The sequence below is a fragment of the Dipodomys merriami genome, unplaced genomic scaffold (assembly GCF_024711535.1).
Source record: "Dipodomys merriami isolate MVZ:Mamm:240054 unplaced genomic scaffold, mDipMer1.0.p SCAF_2, whole genome shotgun sequence".
Classification (NCBI taxonomy): domain Eukaryota; kingdom Metazoa; phylum Chordata; class Mammalia; order Rodentia; family Heteromyidae; genus Dipodomys; species Dipodomys merriami.
The window spans coordinates 120726925-120746242 of NW_027203381.1; the positions used below are offsets into that span (position 1 = coordinate 120726925).

Below are 19318 nucleotides of genomic sequence, written 5' to 3' on the forward strand. Positions count from 1 at the left end.
GGAGGGGGCATGTGGGGATGGGGCCGCGGTTGTCGGCCGCGGCCCGGTCCCGGCGGCGCTTTGCAGGTAGCTTTGCGTACTAACTGCGGTGGAGTGCCGCGGGAGGACGCTGTTTTCCTCCTCCAAAGTAGGCTCTGTCGGAAGCGGCGCTGTGGCTCCCCGTGGTGGAGCGCTAGCCTGGAGCAAAAAAAAACCCTCAGGGACAGACCCCCAGGTCCTGAGTTTCAAGCCCCACGACCGACAAAAAGAAAAGTAAAATCAGAATAGGTTCTGTAACCTCTTGAGTAAAGTCGTAGGGCAAGGTGCGAACTGCAGTGTGCTGTGCAAGTTTTATGTTACCCCAAGGTAGTTAAGAGTTGGAGTTAGCTACTGCTAATAGTAACACATTTGAAATCTGCTTAAAAGAATAAACAGTATCTCCTCCATTGCTTACATTCTTTGTTTCCTATTGAAGCCGAGTGTTAAAAGACCACAAATCCAGCGGGGCTCACTCAGTTGGCCCCCACTTGTAATCCTAACTAGCTACTCAAAAGGCTGAGATCTGAAAACCTCAGTTCAATGCCAGCCCATAGGAAAGTCTGTAAGACTCTTAGTTAATCACCAAATCACCAAAAAGTGTATTCTGTGGCTCAAGTGGTAGAGCACTAGCCTTGCACAAAAGCCCAGGGACAGTGCTGAGCCCCTGAGTTGACTAGACCCGCTCACACAGAAACAACAGTGGCTCGTGTGTCCTAATTGAGTCACTCATATATTCAGCAAGAACCAACTGTGCACTACTGTTGTGTACACTACTCGTGGTGACGTGATACAGCATTGAACCGGAGGATGCCTGCCTGTTTTATCAGCTCTTCAGCTTTAAATGTTTAGAACCAATATGCAGCAGTTTCATTTGTATCATTGGTTTCTCTTTGGTGTCTTAGATTCGGTGTAGGTGATGTGAAGAGTGCTGTTTTTGCTGATGGCAGTAGGGGCAGTAGGGTTTTCCACATGAGCGGATAACAAGTAGTTGTATGTCCCATCTAAAAGGACTCCCATGCACATTTCAGGGGAAGGGTCACGCTTTGATTTTCTCATCTCAAAACCTCCTGGTACTTCCTGTGCTGCAGTGTCTCACTTTCGTAGTCACCTCATCCATTTCATTTTGAAATCACTAAACCCAAATTGTTGTCAGAAACTATGTCTCTCTTTCTCTCTAAATGCTTCAAAAATTGGTACCTTTTTCTTTTTTGCTGGTCCTGAGGCTTGAACTCAGGGCCTGGGCGCTGTCCCTGAGCTTTTTGTGCTCAAGGCTAGCACTTTATCACTTGAGCCACAGCACAATTCCAGCTTTTTCTGTTTATGTGGCACTGAGGAATTGAGCCCAAAGCTTCATGCATGCTAGGCAAGCACTCTACCACTAAGCCACATTCCCAGCCCCCTGGTACCTTGTTTTTTAACCAACTAATTCCTAGGTGAAAAATATTGGAATTAGATGTAGAGGTAGAGGGGTACTTGGATACAACCATACTAAGAAAAATGAGTTGAGAAGACCACAGCCACCAGTGGAGCAGTGCATGCAGTTGGATTTGAGTATACATAGATTGCAGTGAGGGAACTGAGGCCCACAGGCTGACACCTTTCTGAACCTTCACACTTGGAAATAGTTGGAGCCCACAGTGTGTTTATATGCACACTTACATGTACACTGCTATTTTTAAGGGACAAAGGCCTGTATTACAGAACATGACACGGTAGTGCATCCTAATGTACATACATCCGTTCTTCACATATAGAAACACCCAGGTCAAGTAGGAGGTAATGGTGCCCTCTGGAGTGGGACTGGAATTAGGGAGACAGTTAACTAGGCACACTTTTGTTGGACTCGTGGCTTTATGCCTCAGGGCAGGTACTCTCACTTGAGCTACGCCCAAGGTCCTTTTAGTTTTGTTTTTCTAATAGGGCCTCACTTCCCTTTCCTTCCCCCTCCCCACAGCTGACTGGGATCCTCTTGTTTATAATTATGGTTTATCTGTGAAGGCAGGTGCATACCAGTGCTCTGCTTTTATTGGTGGTTTAGATGAGGATCTGAGATAACATCCCTTACCCCTATCTGGGAGGGGCAGGGGAGCTGGTAGGCTGGCCTTGAATTAGAATTCTCCCAATCTGGCAAGTAGCTAGGATTACCAGCATAAGCCACCTGCCCGGCTGTTAACCTTTCCTTGAATGTCCTGTGGCTGTTGATTTGTTTGGCTTGACCACGATTGCTAGTCCTCCTCCTTCCCTCACTCTCCTCCTCCCTGCCCCCCCCACCCATCTCCCCCTCATCCCCCTCCTCCCCTCTTACTCTCCTTGCCTCAGATCTTCCTTTCCTCCTATCCTTCCCTCCTCTTTCCCTTCACCCCTCCTTTGCTCCTTCCCTATGTGTGACCTTAGTTGCCTGCCTGCCTTGAAATCTTATAGTCTGTTTAGTTAACCTGGCAACTGTCCCTGACCTCAGGCTGTAGCCCATCTCTCTTAATCAATTGCTCCAGTAATCGTAGTTGTCTTTTGTGGTTTTGTTTGTTTGTTTTGTGAAAAGACACATTGTTGGAGTGTCTCAATAATCTCTTTCGCTCTTTTTTTAAAAACTTTTTTATGGTTGAGCTCTGTCCCTAACATACCGTCCTGTCCTGTGTCTGCTTCGGCCAGATTTTCTCCCACGTGCCCTTTCCCCTGGGTTACTGTGAGCCAAATCCAAGGCATCTCACTTGGTTTCCATGCACTCTGTATATATTCCTGAAAGAGAAAGTAACTTCTTTAATATAATCATTGATGCCATCATTGGGTTTTCAAATCCTCAGCCTGGAATTTGGTAATATCAGCAATACACACAGAGACATACTGAGACTGGCTGTGAGGCAGGAGAATCTGGAATTTGGGGGCAGCCTGGGACTCATAGCCAGGTCCTGTCTCAAAAAATAGAACAAAGGAACAAGACCCTTGATGTCACATTTCCCAGTCCCGTGTATGTTTTGTGGTTAGAGAATTGGGTTGTTTTTTTTTTGTTTGTTTATTTGTTTTTTGTTAGTTGTGGGGCTGAACTCTGGGCCTGGGCACTGTCCCTCAGCTCTTCAGCTCAAGGCTAGCCTCTATCACTTGAGCTATGGCACCACTTCTGGCTTTTTCTGAGGTGAGGAATCAAACTCAGGTCCTCATGCATGTAAGGCAAGCACTCTACCACTGAGCCACCTTCCCAGCCCCTGTGTGTTGTTGGGTTTTTTTGTTTTTGTTTTTTTTTTTGGGTCCGGTTGTGGGGCCTGAACTCTGGGTCTTGGCGCTGTCCCTCAGCTCTTTAGCTCAAGGCTAGCACTCTACCACTTGAGTCACAGTGCCACTTCCGGGTTTTTTCTTTTTTTTGCTTATGTGGTGCTGAGGAATCGAACCCAGGCCTCAGGCATGCAAGGCAAGTGCTCTACCACTGAGCCAACTTCCCAACCTCCCTCCCCCCCCATGTTTTTTTATGGCAAATCAGAGTCCCAAGGAGATGACCCTTTCATCTGCTAATGTAAGTGCTAATTGCTTCTTCCTGGTGCTGTTTATTTTCTGGAAGAGGTGTGTCATTTACCCTGTAGAATTTTGCACTTCTGGGGCTTTACTGAGTACATCCTTCAGTCTCATTAACATGTTCTCATCCTCGGAATGTAGTGGGTTTGCTAAAACTCAGGGTTTGGGGGGGGGGTTCTTTATTTTTAGTTTCAAGCCTGTAATCTTAGCTCCTCAAGAGGCTGAGATGTGAGGATCTGGGTTTGAAGCCTGCCTGGGCATAAGTCCCCATGAGACTTTTATCTCCAGTTAACTGTTCAAAGAACAGAAGTGGCTCTGTGGCTCAAAGTGGTAGAGCACTAGCCTTAAACAAAACTGCTCAGGGACAACACCCAGCATACTTAAGCAGGACAATGTTTTTCCTAGTGTATCTCCTTCTATATCTAATCAATAATTGCCTGTATAAGTTCCAATGAATATAGATAGGTTTGTGTGAGGTTGGTCTGAACTCATTCATTTTAAAGATTCTCAATATCTTGTGTCTGTATATGCACACCAGTCCTAGGACTTGAACTTGGGGCCTGAGCACTGTCCCTAATCTTTTTTGCTCAAGGCTAGGACTCTGCCACTTGAGCCATAGCTCTGCTTGTAGCTCTTTGGTGGTTTGTTGGAGGTGAGTCTCATGAACTTTCCTGCCCAGGCTGGCTTTGAACTTCAGTCCACCAGTTCATTAAGGACATATGTGGTCATTGAACAGGACTCAATAGAAGCACAGTTTGCCATGACAAAAAGCTGCCCTTCCTGACTATGTTGGACCAACTGGTCAGACATGTGCCACATTTACATTGCTACACGTAATGATCCCCTGGTGGGCTTGTTCATAGCAAAAGGGAAGAAAGCCAATTGGCACTTTTATCTGTAGGACTGTTGAAGGATGCTTGCTTTAAGTTTATAGTGATTTCGGTTATCTGGGTTGTAAATGAAATCAAAGGATACCATTGTAAAGTTGTTACTATGAGAAAGGTGTTTTAGTAGGTTGGAAATCAAAGAGAGTAGGCTCGCTGAATATAATACATAAGCATTAGGGATTGGGAATGTGGCTTAGTGGTCGAGTGCTTGCCTAGCATGCATGAAGCGTTGGGTTCAGTTCCTCAGTACTACATACACAGAAAAATCCTGAAGTGGTGCTGTGGTTCAATTGGTAGAGTGCTAGCTTTGAGCAAAAAAGAAGCTCAGGGACAGTGCCCAGGCCCTGAGTTCAAGCCCCATGACCAGCAAAAAAAAAAAAGCATTAGTCCACTACTTTTTAATCATCATAGAGTGTTGAGATCCCACCAATCAATGAGTACTTTCTTGCATTCATATATTTTATCCCAGTTTTCTGCTCCAAAAGATTTTTTTTTGTTCCTAGTGAAATACTCATAAAGACCATTTGTGACTTACATCAAAATTTGAAGATTGTTTGTTCTGATTTCATTGTCCAGAGGCTCACAAACCCCAACAGTGTTCCCTGCATTGTCGCTTTGTGATTCCTTAGGTTACTCAGTACATGCTATCTGACACCTTCTGTGGGCCCAGGAGAACAGCTGAGTGAGCTTGGTGGCTCAGTTACAGTTGAAGGCAGAAATGCAGCCCAGTCCATGCCACTTGGAACATGCTAGAACAACCCAGCACAGGATTGCTAGCATGAAAGAGAGATTGGAGACAGCCACTTTTTCCTATAAGACCTGCTAGGTGCTACTTGCTACTCAGGAGGCTGAGATCTGAGAATCATGGTTCAAAGCCAGCCTGGGCAGGAAAATCTGTGAAACTCATATCTCCAGTTAACTGCCAGAAAACCAGAAGAGGCGCTATGACCCATGCAGTAGAGCACTAGCCTTGAGGTGAAGAGCAAAAGAACAGCGCCCAGGCCAAAACTTCAAGTCCCTTGACTGACCAAAAAAAGAATACAAAACTCTCAGTTGAAGCCTCAGTGTGGGCATAAAAGTAGGGGGCAAGCCGGGTGCCAGTAGCTCATGCCTATACTCCTAACTACTTGGGAGGATGAGATCTAGGGATCACGGAAAGTCCATGAGACTCTTATTGTCAATTAATCACCAGAAAACAGGAAATGGAACTGTGGCTGAAATGGTAGAGCTCCAGCCAAAGAGCTGAGAGACAGAGGCCAGACCTAGAGTTCAAGCTCCACGACCAACAACAACAACAAAAAAAAGATGTGGGAGCCAAAGAGGTATTTCTCCAAGGCCTCTCCTAATCTTTTGGCTTTCAGAACTACTATCAGGAGCCCAAGTCTTTGGTGTGGCTATCTTCTTCAGTGAGAGTGGGTCTGCCTGCTAGTTTTCTGAGACCAGGGGAAATGTATTGGTGTGTGGAGTGAGACGTGGAGTGGCTGTATGAATGGCCATTTTGTGATTTTCTTAGTTGAGCTGCTAGGGATAGTCCATTGGCTGGTCTTTGTTGGTCCATTTACTCCCTAACTTTGTTCAGCTCACCAGGATATATTACCTCTGCCCCACTCCCTAGGGCAGATTAAGCTGCATGCCAAATAGTAGGAAAGAAATATATAGCCAGGCATTGGTGGCTCACACCTGTTCTCCTAGCTACTGAGGAGGCTGAAATCTGAGGATCACAGTTCAGAGCCATCCCAGGCAAGAAAGTCTATGAGACTTTTATCTCCAATTAACCACCAAAAAGCTGGAAGTGGAACTGTAGCACAAGTGGTAGAGTGCTGGCCTTGAACAAAAATGTTCAAGAACCAGCACCCAACTTCTGAGTGCACACGCACGCACGCACACACAGAAATGTAGACTCTCAAGACTTTTGTTCTATTTTGCCCTGCAGGAGGTTTCAGTCAAGAAGAACTCCTGAAAATATGGAAAGGACTCTTCTACTGCATGTGGGTGCAGGACGAGCCCCTTCTGCAGGTAACATAGCCCTGTTGTGTTCCTGGACCTTTGCTGCAGAGGGATAGAAGAGACTTGACCGCTTACCCCCATCAGTCTGCTGACATGCCTAAGCAGATGGAAAACAAATCACTCAGGAGCATTTTCTTACCTGTTATAGAAAGGGATGCAACACCAGCATTTGGGTTAATTATGTTTCCAAATATATTGGACACACTAAATCATAGATGCACTATTTCTGTAGACATTTTCATAGCCTCCTCCATGGTAGGTTGTACATTACATCTTTACAGGTTTCTGTTTCATCTTCTGCTGAGTTGATTGCTTTCAGTCAGAAGGCTCAACTGGAGCCCTAATCTAAGACCATGGGAAATGCAGGTTACAGACCTACAAGTTAGCTGAGCACCAGGGCAAGGTGGGCTTCAGCTTCTGTACAGAGCCAGGCCCTTATGGCCAGCAAAGCTGGCAACTGCTGAGGATCCGCGTGTGTGTGAGCTTCTGTCCCGTGCTGAGCATCCTAAATCTTGCCTCCTGAAACAGCCCAATAGAGCCTGTTGCTTCCTTCTGATGTCTGAATGTGGGTCTGCGTTGGTGGTAGTGGAGCCCTGTGCAGACCTTCTGCAGAACTCATTCTGAGCAGGGCTGGCTCACTTTTCTGAGTTTTGTTTGTTTGTTTTGTTGGTCATGGGGCTTGAACTCTGGCCCTGGGTGCTGTCCCTCATCTTTTCAGCTCAAGGCTAGCACTCTACCACTTGAGCCACAGCACCACTTCTGGCTTTTTTCTGCTTATGTGGTGCTGAGGAATCGAACCTAGAGCCTTATGCATGCAAGGCAAGCACTCTTCTACTGAACCACCTTCCTAGCCACTTTTCTGGGTTTTTATGGATAGTTTTGCCTCTTCTCCCAGGCCATGTAACAACTTGCTTCCATCCATTATGATACTCTGTTGAACACAATTTGAATAGGATAGCAAGGCAAAATATGTCTGGATTATACATTCAAGTGTGACAACCAGGCCGGGCACCAGTGGCTCACGCCTGTAATCCTAGCTACTCAGGAGGCTGAGATATGAGGAGTGCGGTTCAAATCCAGCCCAGTCAGGAAAGTCCGTGAAACTCTTACCTCCAATAAACCACCAGAAAACCAGAAGTGGCTCTGTAGCTCAAGTGATAGAGCGCTGGTCTTGAGCTGAAGTGCTGAGGGACAGTGCCCAGGTACAGAGTTCAAGCCCCACGACTGACCAAAAAAAAAAAAGGAGTGACAACCAGCAGCTTTAGTGCAGAAAGGGAACCAACCAACTAGTGGGAATGTGGTTTTCCAGTCCAGAGCTCATTTAGGATGAGTAAGGAAAACTGAGCATAGGCCAACTGTGCTGATGAGGACCTGTCATCTTTAGGTAACTAGAAATTACGGTACTTCCTCTAGCCCACTGTGTAAGCACTTGGCTTGCTACTTCATAGCAGGCATACTCTTCAGAGGACACCATGGTCCCTGACAGAGCCTAGGAGGGTCCATTCTCACCTTTGATGTTGGCCTACTGTGGCCAAGACAGACAGAGAAAGAATTCTGATCCCAAAAATTGATTCACTGGAACAAGAACCCCAGTGCCTAGCCAATTAAAGTGAACCTGTGTCTTTTGTCTTCTACAGTATTTGGTAATCATGATAGAATCTGTCTAGTTTCCAAGCCAGGAATTGATCACTGGTTTGTTCTTTGTGGGTCAGTAAACTGCTTACCAGAGATTTCTGAAACTTGTCCCAGAGACAACTCACGTTAGCATAGACAGAATTATGAATTGTGAATTTCATGTTTGTTGGTGTAATCGAGGCATGGCTATGGTAGCCGTGCTCTGGAAACAAGAGGCTTGGGTTTTCCTGCTAGCCGAAGAGGAGAGGGTACAGGCTGCAGTGCTATGTGCCATCAAGTGCCACTACCTGATAGCCTCTGATGTTTCTTCCCAACACCTTTGCAGGAGGAGCTAGCGAACACTGTTTCCCAACTCATCCATGATGTTAACAACTCAGAGGCTCGTAAGTCCTAATGTTTTCGTGCCTTTCCAAACTTCCTTCCTGATCAGATGTGGTAACTTGCCTAACAATTCTAGTCAGTTCCTTCTGTCTTCAAAGTTTCCATTTCAGGTGTTACTTTAACAGAAGCCTGCTGCTCGTATTGTGTAGTGATGTGCTCTTGTTTTTAAAATGTATGGTAGACTTAGATGTCTACTGCTGCATAAACTGGCACTCCTTCAGAGTCTCCAAGTCTGCATGCTATGACAGTCCTAGGGCAGTAGATGGACCTTGCATTGTTTACACCATAGTAACCTGTGGTGCAAGTGTGTCCTCACCAGAATTGAGCCATTGGAACTCAACACTAGAGGACACCACTCATTTGTAAGTTAGGCCTTTCTACCAAAAATCAAAAGACAGTAGAGAAAACTAAAATTTCTGAGACAGATATTGATTAGTTGCCAAGGAAAAGAGGCCAGCAGACTTTATTTTGATAACACTTCACAGAATAAAACCATCCTGGTGGATGGTTCTCCGAACCACGTGGTGGTTATCCGAATTTTAGCTGACAAAATGGAATGGGAAAGATTTGACTTTTGATGTGTAATATAGGTTTTCATACATTAAAGAACTGGTAGGTGTGGAGGCACACACCTGTAATCCTAGAACCTAGATGGCAGAGGAAGAAGGGTCTCAAGTTCAAGGCCAGCTTGAGCTATGTAGTGAAACCTGATCTCCAAAGTAAAAGGGGTAGAGGGATGAAGTAGTAAATTAAAAATTATTTTCAATGAAAATGTGCTTATTTGGGGGCTGGGAAGATGGCTCAGTGCTAGAATGCTTGCCTTGCATGCATGAGGCCCTGGATTTGATTCCTCAGCACCATATAAGCAGGAAAGGCCAGAAGTGGCTCTGTAGCTCAAGTGGTAGAGCACTCGCCTTGAGCTGAAGAGCTGAGGGACAGTGCCCAGGCCCAGAGTTCAAGCCCCACAACCAGAAAAAAAAAAAAAAAGTGCTAATTTTGTGGCTCAACAAAAAGAATAGAATGGTCCAACCCCCTTAAAAATCAGAAGAAAAGCCTTTTTTGTTGTTGTTCAGTCATAGGGCTTGAACTCAGGGCCTGGGCGCTGACTATGAACTTTTGCACTCAAGGCTAGTACTCTACCATTTTGAGCCACCACACCACTTCAGTTTTCTGGTGATTAATTGGAGATAAGTCTCATGGTTTTTCCTCTATAGGCTGGCTTTGAACCATGATCCTCAGATCTCAGCCTCCTGAGTAGCTAGGATTACAGGTGTGAGCCACCAGCACCAGGCTGAAAAGCCAAATTTCTACCTAAATGGTGTAAGTGTTCATCAAGATTAGTAAATTTAGTTGTTGTGGTAGTGGTGGTGATTATGGGTTTTGTAAAGGTAACGTATAGATGGGTTACCATTTCATAAGTAAGGTAATGAGTGCATTTTTTTTTTTGTAGACAGTGTTACCCCTTCCTTCGTTCTCTCCCAGTTTTTCCTTCCCGTCCCCATCTACAAGTTGTATAGTTTCTTTTCTTTTCTTTTTTTTTTGGGGGGGGGGGTCCGGTCATGGGGCCTGAACTCTGGGCCTGGGCGCTACCCCTCAGCTCAAGGCTAGTGCTCTACCACTTGAGCCACAGCGCCACTTCCAGGTTTTTTTCTTTTTGCTTATGTGGTGCTGAGGAATTGAACCCAGGGCCTCAGGCATGCAAGGCAAGAGCTCTACCACTGAGCCAACTTCCCAGCCCCATATAGTTCATTTTCAACATAGTGTCTACTGAGTAGGTGGGAAAGTCAGCAGTAGACTCTTGATTTAAATAGAAACATGGCTTCATAGTAAAGTACCCTAGGGCGCTTTGTAGTATCTTCTAGAAGATACTGCCAGTCTCCTATATAAATACAAGTCATGAAGCCACCCACAAAATCTTCAGATAAAGCACTAGTTTGGTTCTCTTCAGCATCTTGATATATGCTCATGTGCTAATGTGGACAGCAAGCATTCAGAGGCTCTTGTTCCCTGCAGAACACCTGTTCATTCAAACCTTTTGGCAAACTATGAATCGAGAGTGGAAGGGGATAGACAAGCCACACCTAGACAAATACTACATGGTAAGACTACTGCTTCTTTCTCAGGGTGACCTGAAGGGCTGGGGGGTATAACTCCATGGTAGAGCACTTAGCATTCATAAAACCCTAAGTTTCATTCCAAAAAAGAGCAGAGTCAGATACTTGTGGCTCACGCCCATAGTCCTAACTACACAGGAGACTGAGATTTGAGTGTCGAGGCCCAAAGCCAGATTAGACAAGAAAGTCTGTGAAACTCTTATCTCTGATTAACCACCACAAAACTGGAGATAGAGTGCCAGCCTTGAGCCAAAAACCTAAAAGACAGTGCCCTGGTCCTGAATTCAAGCCTCAGTACAGGCACAAAAAAAAAAAAACACCCGAAAACACAGTGGAAAGCTAGCTTGTCCAGCAGAGCAAGGGCATGTGTGGTATGAGCGAATGGTGGGGATCATTAGAAGATGACTGCTCTTAGAGCTACTGGTGAAGAACCTTGAGATAATGTCTCACTGTGTTGCCCGGGCTGGTCTCCCAGCCACCCAGCCCAGATAAAAACCATCATGACTGGGTGCATAGTTCTCCATCTAGAAGTTAAATATACTGATTAGAACATTGTTTGGCATTGGGGACCCAAAATGGTGGTCTCATTCAATCAAATTGATTGATTTTTTTTTCCCCTCCAGTCCTAGGGCTTGAACTCAGGGCCTGGGCACTGTCCCTGAGCTTCTTTTGCTCAAGGCTAGCACTCTACCACTTGAGCCACAGCGCCACTTCCAGCTTTTTCTGTTATGTGGTACTGAGAATCCAGGGCTTCATGCATGCTAGGCAAGCACTCTACCACTAAGCTACATTTCCAGCCCTGATTGCTATTTCTAACTTTGCTTTTGTAACAAAAATCTATCTTAGCTGATCCGCATGGTCCTGAGGCAGTCCTTTGAAGTTCTAAAGCGGAATGGCTGGGAAGAAAGGTTGGTAAACTAAGTTATTATTTGGGGGAGAGTCGTGTTCATTGCAGCACTGTTCACAATAGCTTAGCTATGGAGACAGCTGTGCCTAAAACTGATGAATGGAGCAAGACCACGTGAGATATACACACATACTCACCATGAGATATTAGTCATAAAGAAGAAATATTTGCAGAGAAATAATAGTTGGATATGGAAACCATTGTATTAAGCAAAGTAACCCAGACTCAAAATGACAAAGGTCACGTTTTCTCTCATATATTATGGATGTAGACCTAAAATATGAACATATATGTTACACACGCATATGATCCGATCTGATTCATGTATGATGTATGCATGTGTGAGATGCCATTGTAAAATCCTTTGAACAATGAATGTGTACTTTGACCAAAATGAATATTAAGAAATTGAAGCTGGGCACTGGTGTCCATAATGCCCATAATCCTAGCTATTCAAGAAGCTGAGATCTGAGGATCTTGGTTGAAGCCAGCCCAGGCAGAAAAGGTTCATGAGACTCTCTAGTTAACCAGCAAAAATCTAGAAGTAGAGCTGTGGCAAAAGTGGTAGAGCCCTAGCCTTGAACAGAAAAGGCAGAAGGGGGAGCGTCAGGCCCCTGAGTTCAAGTCCTAGTATGTACACAAGAAAAGAAAAAAGAAAAATGTCTTGTTTGACGTGTGAGGTACTTGTGGAAGAGGGTGGACAAATGGAGAGGAGGATGGAGGGTAAGCAAATTCAGTCAGAAACTTATGTACACTTGTGAATGTAGACCAAGGAAACTTGCTGAGACTGACTGGGAAAGTGAAAGGAATAATTAACCAGATGCATTGTATGTGAAAATGGACGTGTTAAAATGAAACCTCCTTGTACAACTTAATTTATGCTAATTTCTTAAGGTGGAAATATAACTTGTAGCAGACAACTTACCCTAGCATGTAAGCCTCTGGGTTTGATCTCTAGCACTGGATGGGGGAAAAAAGGAGTTTTTTAAGCTGTTAATCTGATAGGACATGAATGCTGATCTGTGCTCACGGCTAATGGCCTGGGGAGCAAGCATATCCTTCCCCAGAGAGAGCTTAAAATCCAGTAGTCTGACATATGTGACTGATAACGTTCTACCCTGGTTTTGTGACTGCTTCTTTGCCAGTAACTCTGTTTCAGCTATGCACTGAGCTTAGTATTTTTGTTTGTCCTTGAGGTGCAGAGAGGTGTTGGCATGCTGTCATTTTAAAAATCCTGTGTTTTCTTTCTTGAGCCGAATCAAGCTTTTTCTGGATGTCTTGATGAAGGAAATCCTGTGTCCAGAGAGCCAGTCCCCTGATGGAGTGAGGTTCCACTTCATTGACATTTATCTGGATGAGCTGTCCACAGTGGGAGGGAAAGAGGTGAGAAGTCGGCAGACATTCTGCCAGCATGCAATGGGACCTCAGCGCACAGGGGAGCTGTCATCAGTGCTGACTGTTAGCACTGGGCACAGTGACAGTGAGCAGGGGTAGAAATGGGTTCTGCTTCTGTCTCAACACAGTCATTCTCTATGGGGAATGTGGACAAAGATCCGTGTGCTAAGCATGCCTGTGGCAGGCTTATAAAACAGAACTGAGCCTGGCTTCATGACATGTTCTCATATACCCAACAATTAGATTGAGTTCAGCACCAGCCTAGAAACACCCTGTTTTAACAAGGAAAACAAAAGAATCAAAAGCAACCTCAAGATATAGGGGAAAGTGCATTATGCAAAGCTGTACAAATTTGTACTCATATAGAAATAGACAAAAAGGTGTAAAGAAAATACCTTTTTTTTTTCCCTGGTGTGTTTGTGTATGCCAGTCCTGAGGCTTAGTCTGGGTATAGATGCTATCCTGGAGCATTTTTGCTCGAGGCTAACACTCACTCTTAAGCCACAGCTCCATTTGTGGCTTTTTGGTGGTTAATTAGAGATAAGAGTTTAATGGACTTTCCTGCCCTAACTAGCTTCGAACTATAATCCTCAGATTACAGCCTCCTGACTAACTAGTGTTAACAAGTATAAGTTACAAGGGCCTGACAGAAAAAAAAAATCTATTTTTAAAATACAGGTTATGGGGCTGGGAAGGTGGCTCAGTGGTAGAGCGCTTGCCTTGCATGCCTGAGGCTCTGGGTTCAATTCCTCAGCACCACATAAGAAAAAATAAAAAAGCTGGAAGTGGCGCTGTGGCTCAAGTGGTAGAGCACTAGCCTTGAGCTGAAGAGCTGAGGGACAGCGCCCAGGCCCAGAGTTCAGGCCCCAGGACCGGACCTGAAAAATAAATAAATAAAATAAAATACAGGTTATTATCTGAATTTGGTAATGTGAGCAAGTATTACTTTTTTTCCTTTCACACGTATTCTGCAGTAAAACTTTTAAGTGAAAGATATGTATACACACACACAGAGGGAGGCTATGGTAGATCTACCTAATGAATAAGAGTCTTGAGTTCAAATCTCAGTACCACCAAATACATATTAAAACAAAATGGTAGAGCCAGTGTGATAGCTCACATCCATAGTCTCAGCTCCTTGAGAGGCACAGATAGAGGAGGGGTTTGAGGCCAGCCCAGGCAAAATGTTAGCAGGACCTTATCAACAAACAAGCTAAGCATTGTCCAAAAAGAAATATACTTTTTACCTGACTTATATAACTGTACCCGCTGTGTACATCATCTGTATAATAACAATTTTTTAAAAAAGAAAAAGAATAAGCCTTAGTATTGTGCCTATAATCTCAGCTACATGAAAGGCAGACCTAAGAGAATTAACATCCAAGGCCAGATCCAGGCAAATGCCAAGACTATATCTGAAAAATAATGCCAAACAGCTGGGGAGTTCGTCGCTCTTACCCCCCAATAAAGGAACGAGCACTTCTGTCTCAGTTTGTGGTATATCTATATAAGACTTCTCATAAAGGAAGAATTGTGGCTGGCTGGTCATAGACTAAAATCATAGGTGGCTGGAGAACGGATGTGACTGAGCCGGGCCAGGCCTCTGAGCAGCCCTCTCTGCTGTTTACTTTCTTTTTCAACTTGCAAGACACAAACTATTCCTTTTCTGGGACTCATCGGGAAGGAGAAAAGACGTATTTTATTTCTAAATTACAGCTTTTGGCAGATCAGAACCTGAAGTTTATTGACCCATTCTGCAAAGTCGCTGCCAAGACTAAAGAGTAAGTGACTTTTGTCTCTTTCTATGGCTTTGGTTGGTACTGGGGAGGTGGGAATCTGTTGGACGGAGGGTGCAAAGACACTGCATTCATAGTTCCCCTTAACAAGGCCTTTGAAAGGTTGAGTGGCAGTTTGTCTCTCAGCTTCAGCGTTTGACCCAGTCATTGCAGGAATGTCCTCTCTGGCCTCTGGCCTGGGTTCCTTGTACCCAGGCCCAGGGTTGTCAGGGACTCCAGGCAGACTGCAACTGCCCACCTAGAATTGGCTCCTCTGCTTCTCAAAGACTGAGGCCCAGACCATTTGTGTTGCACACTTCTCACTTGTGCTTCCGCCCACAGCCACACCCTAGTACAGACGATTGCAAGGTGCGTGTTTGAAGTCATTGTACAGCAGTCTCCTTTCATACCTGAAGAGACTGAGGAGGACCAGGAAACAGAAGTGAGTAGCAATGACTCTTCTGGAAAAGCAAGTCCTACAAATGAGACCACATGGAGAAAAGCGAGTAGTAGAAGTAAGACTGGTAAGAGAATCTCCTGGAGCTGTCTTCACTTTTTTACTTCTCAAGCAAAAACTTTTTATTTGTTTTTCTTTCTGTCAGTCCTGAGGCTTGAACTCAGGGCCTGGGTACTGTGCTTGAGCTTCCTTTGCTCAAGGCTAGCCACAGCACCACTTCCAGCTTTTTCTGTATATATGATACTGAGGAATTGCACCCAAGGCTTCATTTGTGCAAGGCAAGCACTCTACCACTAAGCCACATCACCAGCCCCAAGCAAAAACTTTTTAATATGTTTGTTGGAATCTCAATATAGCCTGACGTTAACTGTGGAAAGTAGAACTGCCTTAAACCCCTCCAGAAAGAAAGTACAGGATTCAGGGAGGGGAGGAGGCCTCTCCTAGAATTTCAGCACTCTTCTAGTTTTGTTTAAAACACTGATTTGGACCCATACCTATAAGAGCCTTTTCTTTTCTTTTCTTTTCTTTTCTTTTCTTTTCTTTTGTCAGTCGTGGGGCTTGAACTCTGGGCCTGAGCGCTGTCCCTCAGCTCAAGGCTAGTGCTCTACCACTTGAGCTACAGTGCCAGTTCCAGTTTTCTGGTAGTTTATTAGAGATAAGAGTTTTAAGGAGTTTCCTGCCCAGGCTGACTTTGAACCTCGATCCTCAGATCTCAGCCTCCTGAGTAGCTAGGATTACAGGCGTGAGCCACCGGCGCCCAGCTATAAGAGCCTTTTCTTCTGGAGACCTCTATAGGCAGATAAGAGTAGCTCTGTTTCCCTAGTTTAGATTTGTTTCTGTGGATGTTTTGTTGTTCATTTTTATTTTTTGGTCTTTGTTTTTGTAGGTCATGGGCTTGAACTTTGAGCTTGAGTGCTTATCCCTGAGCTCCTCAGCTCAAGGCCAGTGCTCTATCACTTAAGCCACAGCACTACTTCTGGTTTTCTGGTGCTTAATTAGATATAAGAGTCTCATGGACTTTCCTGCCTCGGCTGGCTTTGAACCACAGTCATCAGATCTCAGCCTCCTCAGTAGCTAGGATTATAGGCATGAGCCATTTGTGCCCACCTGTTTTATTTTTGGTTTGGGTGGCTTAGGGAATTGTTTTGGGCTAGGGAAGTTGTGGTGCCAGAGAGCAGAGGTCAAACCCAGGGCTTCATGACTATAGATGAGTAATCTATCACTTAGCATCCCCACCCTCAACCCTCAATATTTTAAATGCCAATGCCGTCCAAAAAATTATTAAAAACAAAAGCAAGGCCTAAAGCTTGTGACTCATAACCTGTCTGTAATCCTAGCTACTTAGGAAGCTTAGATCTGAGGACTGCAGGAAAGTCTGTGAGATTTTTATCTCTAATTTACCACCAGAAAACAGGAAGTCGTGCTGTGGCTCAAAGTGGTAGGGTGCTAGCCTTTAGCACAAAAGCTCAGGGACAGTACTAGACCCTGACTTCAAGCCCTACAACCGACCAAAAACAAAAAATCTGCAATATCACTACATAGCAGGTAACCTATTAAAAGGTATCAGTGCTCCAAAAGTAGAAACTATGGGTTAGAGATAATCAGTGAAATCTTTGTAAATAATCCAAGATTAAATCTGACACACTTTGACCTGCTAAGGGATACTCAGCCTGAAGAATAGATCTCACCATGGTTCTAAACTTTGCCAAAACTAGCACCAGTACATCCATTCCCCTCCCCCCACAGAGCTGCACCACCCAACCCACTCACCCAAACCTCTGAACTCCAGCGCTACCCTTCCCCTCAGTCACAGTGTGCATGCACTGTGGCTAATAGTATGTCCAGAAAGCACAGGCAGCATTTTGCTGTGACCCAACTGAATAGCAAAAACAAAATATGTCCTTTCCCCAGCTTCCTTTCCCAAGACTAAACCACCAAAGTGTTTCCTTCTTCACCTCATTAGACATGGCTCCTAGGGAAGTAATTGTTAATGTGTTCTTGAGTGTGAAGATTTTGTCTTTGGGTATATTTTGACAGCACTGGACAATTGCCTCCCCAAGAAAGAAGGAGATGATGGCACCACCCCCGTGGACCCAGGGCGGCCCCTGCAGGTGGGGACTGCTATTGCTTTGTATAGCAAGTAAATTTACTGGTGTGGCTAGAGGATTAGGGTCAGAGCTGATCAAGCCAGGAGGCCTGATGTGTAAAGTCCTTCATAATCCCTTTGGTCACAGATGTCACCTTCCTAAGAATGAGCTTATTGGAAACTAACTAGGGTAGGATTGGCCCACATAGTGAGTTGCTGCTTTATTCAGCAGATGGCTTTCAAGTAAAAAGTTCACTGCTACCAACCAGAGATGGGAGTCTGGTTTAAATTTAAGAAGAAGCACTCATTCTGTATATTCTACTACAATTAAAGGGGGTAGGGGCTATCCTTATTGGCTTCTCCCAAGACTTCCTAAAATGGTGACTTTTTCTTTTTTCTTTTTGTATTTTTTTAAATTATTTTTAAGTAGTTGTACAAAGAAGTTCCCATTCTACGAAACAGTATATGAGTACAAAGTGTCTGACAACATTGTCAATGGAGACTTTTTCTATCAGTGCTCACTCACACACTGTTCTGTGCCATGCCAAGGCATTCCCTTATTGGAGACCCACACTTGCAAGTCAGGCCACGTTGGTTTCCTGCTGCTTATGTTTAATTTCTCTTTATAGTTTGACTATAAGGCTGTTGCTGATCGACTCCTGGAAATAACCAGCAGAAAAAACACCCCTCCTTTCAACCGGAAGCATCTCTGCAAACTAATCAAGAAGTAAGCTGTTGGGTGAGCGGGGTCCTCTTGTGTGTTCATGGTTAGGACCAGCCCTCTCCATGCTTAGATTTTTTTCTTCTTCTTTTAAACTTGCACATAAAATGCAAGTTTAAAGGGAACAGCTTCTCCTTCCCCTGCGGTTCCTTCAGATGCAGCCAGTCTCACCTTGTCTGTTTGATAATGATGCCTACTAATGTCTTTGAGCAGTAGACCAACAGTGCTATTGAGGTGTCATCTGTTGTATGCTAAGATAGGTAGCGGCTTAGTCATCTTGCCCTCACTTCCCAGCATGGCTGTGCCAAAAGAGTTAGTTAGGTAAAGCAGTCAGTGATCATGGTGATCATAGTGACATGAGTATATATGGTTTGTTGGAAAGGCTCATGGTATATTGTGACTGATAGCAAGTGACAGCTGTCTAACCATACCTTTTGTATGGGCTAGGCATGGATCTAATTGCTGTTATTTATCTTTTTATGTTAAACCCATAGAAGGTAGCATCTGTAACTGCACACTGTTGCTGGGTCGCTGAAGACCTGGAGGAGGTCACCAGGATGCCAGGGTCACTGGTTCAGATGTTAGGCCCAACCTTCCCCTTACCCCGTACAGCCTCCATGTGCTCCCGTGTATCAGGCTACCTTCCCCTCAGCTTGCACCAACATTTTGTAAAGAGAACACAGCTTGAAAAATTAACATGGGCTGGGCACTGGTGGCTCACACCTGTAATCCTGGCTACTCAGGAGGCTGAGATCTGAGGATCATGGTTCAAAGCCCTGGCAAGAAAGTCTGTGAAACTCTTATCTCCAATGAACCACTAGAAAACCGGAAGTGGCGCTGTGGCCCAAGTGGTAGACCTCTCGCCTTGAGCTGAAGAGCCCAGGCCCAGAGTTCAAGCCCCATGACTGGCCCCTTTCCCCCCCAAAAATTTTTTTTTCATGGGCAGAGTTGTCAGCTCTTTCTGCCTTCATAAAAGAGGAAACTGAAATTCTCAGTAGTTTTATAAAAATGCCAAAGACTCTTTAGATCTACCTTCAATGGAAGTTCTCTCTAGTGCCCTCTGCTGGAGGGAAAGAAAGCAAATAAGCATTTCTCCTGTTGTAGCCATCCTTGCCTGGGTGTGGAGGACAAGGAGAGGGGTTTCTCCATGAGCCTCTGGTGTTTTCTCTTTCAGATTCCAAGAACTCTCTGAAGGTGAGGACAGTTGAGATTGTAATTCAGGGTACTCTGACTTAACATGGACCCCACTGAGGGCAACTGTGCTGAGAAACAGGAAGGAAGGGCACTCCTGGGAACGTCTCCTACAAGATTGCAGCCCTGGACTACGTTCGCCCTGCACACCTGAGGCAGAGGCTGCAGGAGGTGCAGCAAGTTCAGGGCCCTTTATAGCCACCCTCCTTCCATCTGGGCTCCCCAAAATGCCACACTTGA

General features: G+C 44.9%; 1 protein-coding gene across 2 annotated transcripts in view; it reads left to right on the forward strand.

Moving 5' to 3' along the window:
• The window catches only part of Rrp1b (ribosomal RNA processing 1B), a 30924-nt gene that overhangs the window by 632 nt on the left and 10974 nt on the right, over positions 1-19318 (forward strand). For both annotated transcript variants that reach the window (XM_070030782.1, XM_070030783.1), the window contains exons 2-11: positions 6343-6425; positions 8377-8434; positions 10446-10531; positions 11393-11454; positions 12707-12836; positions 14565-14629; positions 14966-15147; positions 17118-17191; positions 17796-17893; positions 19062-19081. In XM_070030782.1, coding sequence (XP_069886883.1) covers positions 6343-6425; positions 8377-8434; positions 10446-10531; positions 11393-11454; positions 12707-12836; positions 14565-14629; positions 14966-15147; positions 17118-17191; positions 17796-17893; positions 19062-19081 — 858 coding nt within the window. The remainder of the gene's footprint in view (positions 1-6342; positions 6426-8376; positions 8435-10445; positions 10532-11392; positions 11455-12706; positions 12837-14564; positions 14630-14965; positions 15148-17117; positions 17192-17795; positions 17894-19061; positions 19082-19318) is intronic.